General features: G+C 58.9%; 1 protein-coding gene across 16 annotated transcripts in view; it reads left to right on the top strand.

Annotated features, from left to right (window-relative positions):
- LOC115942401 (T-cell acute lymphocytic leukemia protein 1) overlaps positions 1–5,863 on the top strand; it is a 15,065-nt gene that overhangs the window by 5,700 nt on the left and 3,502 nt on the right. For 13 of the 16 annotated variants that reach the window (XM_081818397.1, XM_081818393.1, XM_081818396.1 and 10 more), the window contains 2 exons: positions 738–1,172; positions 2,605–2,699. In XM_081818397.1, coding sequence (XP_081674523.1) covers positions 739–1,172; positions 2,605–2,699 — 529 coding nt within the window. In that variant the 5' untranslated portion in view covers position 738. Of the gene's footprint in view, positions 1–737; positions 1,173–1,217; positions 1,744–2,604; positions 2,700–5,863 lie in introns of those variants that run through there. The other 3 variants (XM_081818400.1, XM_081818398.1, XM_031032521.2) reach the window with 2 other exon arrangements.

The following is a 5,863-nucleotide window of genomic DNA, read 5'->3' as shown; positions in this document are numbered from 1 at the left end:
CCCCCACGCAGGGCTAGGATCATCTGCTTCTCTTCCTGGATGGCTCATCTCTGGTCTCAGTGGGAGTAAAGGGCCACTGGGGTTTTCAGCGGCACAGAATACACGATGCCTTTGCTTAGTACAGACGGACACTCCCTGCAGGGGGGTGAATATATGTTGAAAAGGAGAGCAGGAGTCTCTGCCAGCGGTGTGCGCAGGGGTCCCGAGGGCCTGTAACCTCCATTCCCTGAGCTCTCCACTTGTTCAGAGGCAAGGGAGGTTCGAAAAGCACCCCACCTCGGCGCCAGTTTCCCCGCCAAAACCAAAAGAGGGGCGGGAAGAACACGGTCAGGGGATTTGTTCCCTCCTCTTCCCTTGCGGCCTGAGCAGGGGGACAAGATGATATTTCTTTCTAACCCCTTTCTACATTTCCTTCCTCCTTTTTTCCCTTCTGTTTTCTTTCGCGGGCTGTATTCCTTTTCTTCCAATGTCTGTCGTCTTTTTCCATCTCCTCAGTCTCTGTGTCTCCGAAACACCCTCCCTCTTCTCCCAAACCTTAGGCCCTCTTTCCCTCCTGCCCCAGCCCGGCCGCTGGGCCTTCAGGCCCCGGGGCAGGGCGTGTGTCCACGTGGCGCTAAGTCAGTCCGCCTCTTCCCACGTCTCGGTGCGCGAAATTCTCTCTGCCCTTCACCCACCCCTCGGTGGGCTGGGGGCGGCTGTCAGAGCGGGCGTCCGCTTGTCTGTCTGTCTGCCCGCAGGATGACGGAGCGGCCGCCGAGCGAGGCGGCCCGCAGTGACCCCCCGCTAGAGGGACGGGACGCGGCCGAGGCCCGCATGGCCCCCCCGCACCTGGTCCTGCTGAACGGCGTCGCCAAGGAGACGAGCCGCGCGGCCCCCGCGGAGCCCCCGGTCATCGAGCTGGGCGCGCGCTGCGGCCCGGGGGGCGGCCCCGCAGGTGGGGGCGGCGCCGCGCGGGACTTAAAGGGCCGCGACGCGGCGGCGGCCGAAGCGCGCCATCGGGTGCCCACCACCGAGCTGTGCAGACCTCCGGGGCCCGCGCCCGCCTCGGCCCCCGCGGAGCTGCCCGGCGACGGCCGCATGGTGCAGCTGAGCCCGCCCGCGCTGGCGGCCCCCGCCGCCCCCGGCCGCGCGCTGCTCTACAGCCTCGGCCAGCCGCTGGCCTCGCTCGGCAGGTCAGCGCCGCGGCGGGAGGGCCGGGAGGGCCGGGCGGGCGGCCACGGGGGCGGCTCTCGGGCCGGGCGCCCCTTCTGCCCCTCGGAGCGACCGCCTTCCTCCCGACGGCGCGGAGCGGCTGGAGCGCAGGAAGAGGGGGTGTTGTAAACCCGAGGGCGGAAAAGCCTGCACGCCCGCGCCCGTGCGCCAGCGACCAGGGGGTCCTCTGTGGGCGCGTGCGTGTGCGCGGGGCTGGCTGTGGGGGGCTCCGTGCGTGGGCGGCGTGCGTGGGTGTGCGTAAGCCCGGGGCGGGGGGTCCACGCCTTTGGCAGTGCGGGCTGTGGCTGCCAGTGAGCGGGAGCGCGCTGGCCGGGCTGGATTTTGGTGGGGGGCGGGGTGTGTGTGTGTGTGTGTGTGTGTGTGTTAGGGTTGGGTGTGTGGTGTGGACTGAAGGGGGGGTGTGTGTGTGTGTTAGGGTTGGGTCTGTGGTGTGGACCGAAGGGAGTGGCTTGAGTGTGAGTACCAGGCAAGAATGTGTCTGAATGCGCTCGCTGTGAAATTCTTCTGGAAGCTGCAGCCCTCAGTGGACAGGTAAGTGATACGATCCCAGGGTGGTTGCAAGAGGGCTCCCTCCCCAGGAACTGCTCCAGGCCGGTGTGGGGAGTGGATCCCTCCCTCCCCTCCTGAGCCCCTCTGCCCCTAGCTGTGGTCTCAGGCTGGGGCGCGTACCCCCACTGTGTTAAGGTGTCCACTCCCCTGCTGGGGCCACCGAGACAGTGGGGAGACAGAGGTAGGTTTGGGGTGGACACAGGAGGATGAGGCAGGGGTTGACAGTGTGGGGCAGTTAGTGAGTCTGTGGGAGACCTTGAGGAAGAAGCTATTGAGAGCCCAGAATGGGGGGGGGGCATGTAAGCAGTGGTCCCTCGAGGGAGGTTTCCTTTCTGTTGTCTGTCCTCAGGCCCCCTGGGGCCTGTGTGAAGGTGGGGTGATTTGTGGGGAAAGGGACCGTGTGTCCCGTGAGGTGCTAGAGTTGCACACCATCAGGTGTGAAGGCCACCCCTGCTTGTGTGAGTACCTGATTGGGAGGGGAGGTGTGTGTGTGTTGTGTGCTCGCCTCCGGGAAGGGGGTATGTCTGCTTGTGGGGTGTGTGTGTTCATTTTTGCGTTTGCTCCATGTGTTCACTTCTGATTGTGTGGTGGGGGAGGGGTGTGGGGGGGTGTGGCCTCTTCTCCCCTTGCTTGTCTCACCGAGGAGAGTGGGAGCATTCTGTGAGTGTGTTTGGGTGTCTGTGTGTGACGGTCCTTCTGTCCCAAACTCAGGTATGAAGGGAGCAGGGTTGCCCTTGTTTTCCCGGGGGGCGGGTGCTCAAGAACATGTGGGGAGGATCGCTAAGGAGCCTTTCTCCCCTCCATCTACGTGTGATCCTGTGATCTGCCTGCTCCCTCCCACAGTGGGTTCTTTGGGGAGCCAGATGCCTTCCCTATGTTTGCCACCAACAACCGAGTGAAGAGGAGACCCTCCCCTTATGAGATGGAGATTACTGATGGTGAGTGTACTTGCCTCTTCTTTTGTCCTCACTCCTCATGCTGGCTAGAGCCCCCTGAAGGGGGGATCACCAGGGACTCCTCCATAGGTGTCTCACGTAGATGGGCTGGCTACCTTGGAACTCAAGTCTGCCAGAGTCCTTGCCCTGCAGCTGACTTAGGTCGAGGGGAGATTGTGGGTGGGGCTGGGGGGGCCATCCTCTCGGTCCTGGGAAGAGGGCACATGGCAGTGAGGACACATTGTGGCATTTAGGCCAAACCTCTGGGGTCAGTTGTAGTCCCCATTGTTGCTCCGTTCCTACACTTGGCAAGAATCCCCTGGGGGAAGACAGAACACACGGTGCTCCCTGCCTCTAAGCACTGACCCTCAGGAATTTCTTGCACCTCCTCCCAGGTCCTTTTTGGAGTCTGGAGTTTGCTCCCTGCCTGGAATTACACCGTTAAGGCCCTTGTCCCAGGTCCCTATACTGTGGGGCCCCCTCGTCCCCTGTTCCATACCCAGGACTGAGACCTGGAGTTCCCTTCCTGACATCATAGATTCTACCCTGACCCGTCCGCATCCCCCTGAAGGTCCTCAGCACTACTATTGTGAACTACCCGAGTAGTCTGGCGCTGAACCTGGGAAAGGGGTTGGATGAATGGGAAATTTGGAGTATCCTGTCCCTCTTCCCATGTAGTAGAGGGGACCCAACACCAGGGGGCAGGAGAGCAGGCCCTTCAGAGCCCAGGACTTGGAGCAAATCCCTGGAGCTGCCTGTGTCAGCCTGGCTGGGGCCTGGGACTCCTGTAGGAAGGACACCTGAGGCCTTGAAGCCAGACTGGGATTTATTCAAGGAGCCAGTAGGAGGGTTATGTATTGAGCTGGAGCTTCTGGAGAGGAGTCCTCTGGGGTGTTCTGGAGCGGAGGGGGCCTAGAGTCTAGATAAGAACAGACCTTGTAAGACCTAACCAGCTCAGAACATGAGGTGTAGGTCCAGGAGGGAAGGGTGATGGGGTGTCAGTGCTGCTGGATTAGAGAGGGGAGGGGGGTACACCAAACGGGAAGTGGGCAAGACCAGCCACGAAGTTCCCTAGGGAAGAAGCATTTTCTACAGAGGGCAGAAGCAAAGAGAATCAGAGAAGAGGAAGGAGAAGAAGGGGACAAGGGGGTGAGGGTTTGGGGGGAGTGCAGAAGTATAGGGAAGCCGTTACTCATAAATGTCACCAGTATTTACTGAGCACCTACTCAGTGCGTGGCCACAGAGAGGCAGAGGATGCAGAGGGATGGACAGACTCCAGGAAGAGGAAGGTGCGGAGAGGTGGGGAGTTCTCTGGGAAGGTGCCAGAGAGGAATAGACAGAAATGGAGGTGAAGAGGAGGGTATGTGTGGGGGGAGTGCAGAGTATGTCCGTGAGACTTTGGAATCAGAGATTTCACCAAAAAGAGTCCATAGAGGCGGAACTGATGCAGGGGCTAAAGTCGGGACTTGGTGTGGATTCCTGCTGCTCACCTTTTCTGGTTCTCAGTGTCCTCATTTGGAAAGTAGGGAGAATGATAGCTTCGTCACAGCTTGCTGAGAGAGTACAGTGGGGTAAAGTGTTTTTAGGGCCTGGCTGGGGTGGGTGCTCCTTCTGGAGTTCGGTCTCACTGCAGCTGTGAGAGCTAGCTGCTCCCTCAAGGTCAGCCAGCATTAGCCAGGGAGCAGGGACGGTCCTCCTCGTGTCGTAGCTGAGGGACGCCCCTCTGTCTGGCCTGGAGGCCAGAGAACAGCGAGCCAGGGGAGGACGGCCAGAGGGTGTGCTGTTTTTCCCAGCCTGGGGCTGGCCTTTGGCCAAGAGTCAGCTGCCCGTTGGGGTTTGGAAAGACAGCTTTTAGAGGCACGGTGGGCAGGGGGTGCGGAATCTCCCTGAGAGATGGTGTGTGTGTATGTGTGTGTGCATCCGTGCATGTGTGTATCAGTGTGTAGGTGTGTCCGTGCAAGTAGGAGAGAGAAAGATGATCAAGGAGCGCTGGCACGGATGAGCCGTCCCGGTCTGTCCTTAGCTGGGAGGCAAGCAATAGGTCCAAGGGGAGGTCTCAAGCCCTCCTCCTCTCCTCTTCTCCCCTACCCTAGTTTCCCCTTTCTGAGGTCTGGTGCTAGGAGTTATCGAAGAGGGTGAACAGATATCCCCAGCCTTGGAGTTCCTTCAGTGCACAGAGACTGGTGACTGCCGGGAGCCCAGCTCTGTGCCTCAGTGTTGGGGACGGAAGAGACCACCTCAGCCCAGGTGCTCAGGAGCACTAGCAGGACCCTCTTCTGTTTTCTCTGGCTTTGGGAATCCCAGGACAGGCTGGGACATTTAGTGCAGTGCTTTGAACGCCATAGGTGCTCAGTACGTGCACGCTGATGTCTGCCACTGCCCCACAAGTCTTAGTACATGAATATAGTCTGAATACTGGTCTCGTCTGTAATCAGTGGACATGGAGAGACTGAGGCAGCCCTCCGACACCTGCTTAGAGCCTCAGGCCATGCATGGCCCTCCACTTCTCTTCTGGGGGAGAGAGCCCACAGGGTAGGTCCTTTTCCCTCCATTCCCCCCACCTGCCAGCATGATCAGCCTATTCTGTGTTTTCCATCACCCTTAGAATAAGGTCCCCACACTGACTGTGGAGACCTGTGGGGTCTGGAGCCAGCCTACTCTGATCACACCCATACTAATGATCCAGGTTGGCTTCGGCCGTTTTCTAGCTCAGGGCCTTTGCACGTAGTGTTATGTCTTACCTTCCTGGGCCTGGCTGGCTCTTACTCAGCCTTACCTTATAGATGTCACCTTCTCCAGTTTGCCATCCCCAACCACCTCAGCTAAATGTAGCAGCTCCTTTCCATCTGTTATTACAGATGTTCATTTGTTTGCTACTTGTTCATCATCTGTCATCGCCATTAAAGTGTACGCTCCATGAGGGCAGGGACACTGTCTGTTTCCCTTAGTGCCTGGCACGGTGCCTGGTTCTTAGTACATAACTGATGGATGGGTGGTAATAGTTGACATTTATTGAATGTTTAAGCTGAGGCAGGTATTGTCTTAAGGACTTTACCTGTGTTAGTTGTTAGATCCATGTGACAATCTTTGATTTCAGTTACTAGTATTATCTCCATTTTAGGGATGAGGAAGCTAAAGCACAGAGAGTTTAAGTAACCTGCCCAGAG

The sequence above is a fragment of the Leptonychotes weddellii genome, chromosome 4 (genome assembly GCF_054177405.1).
Source record: "Leptonychotes weddellii isolate Sample4059 chromosome 4, ASM5417740v2, whole genome shotgun sequence".
NCBI lineage: Eukaryota > Metazoa > Chordata > Mammalia > Carnivora > Phocidae > Leptonychotes > Leptonychotes weddellii.
Note: the sequence above shows the minus strand (reverse complement) of the source record. Positions and strands in the feature narration are given on the sequence as shown.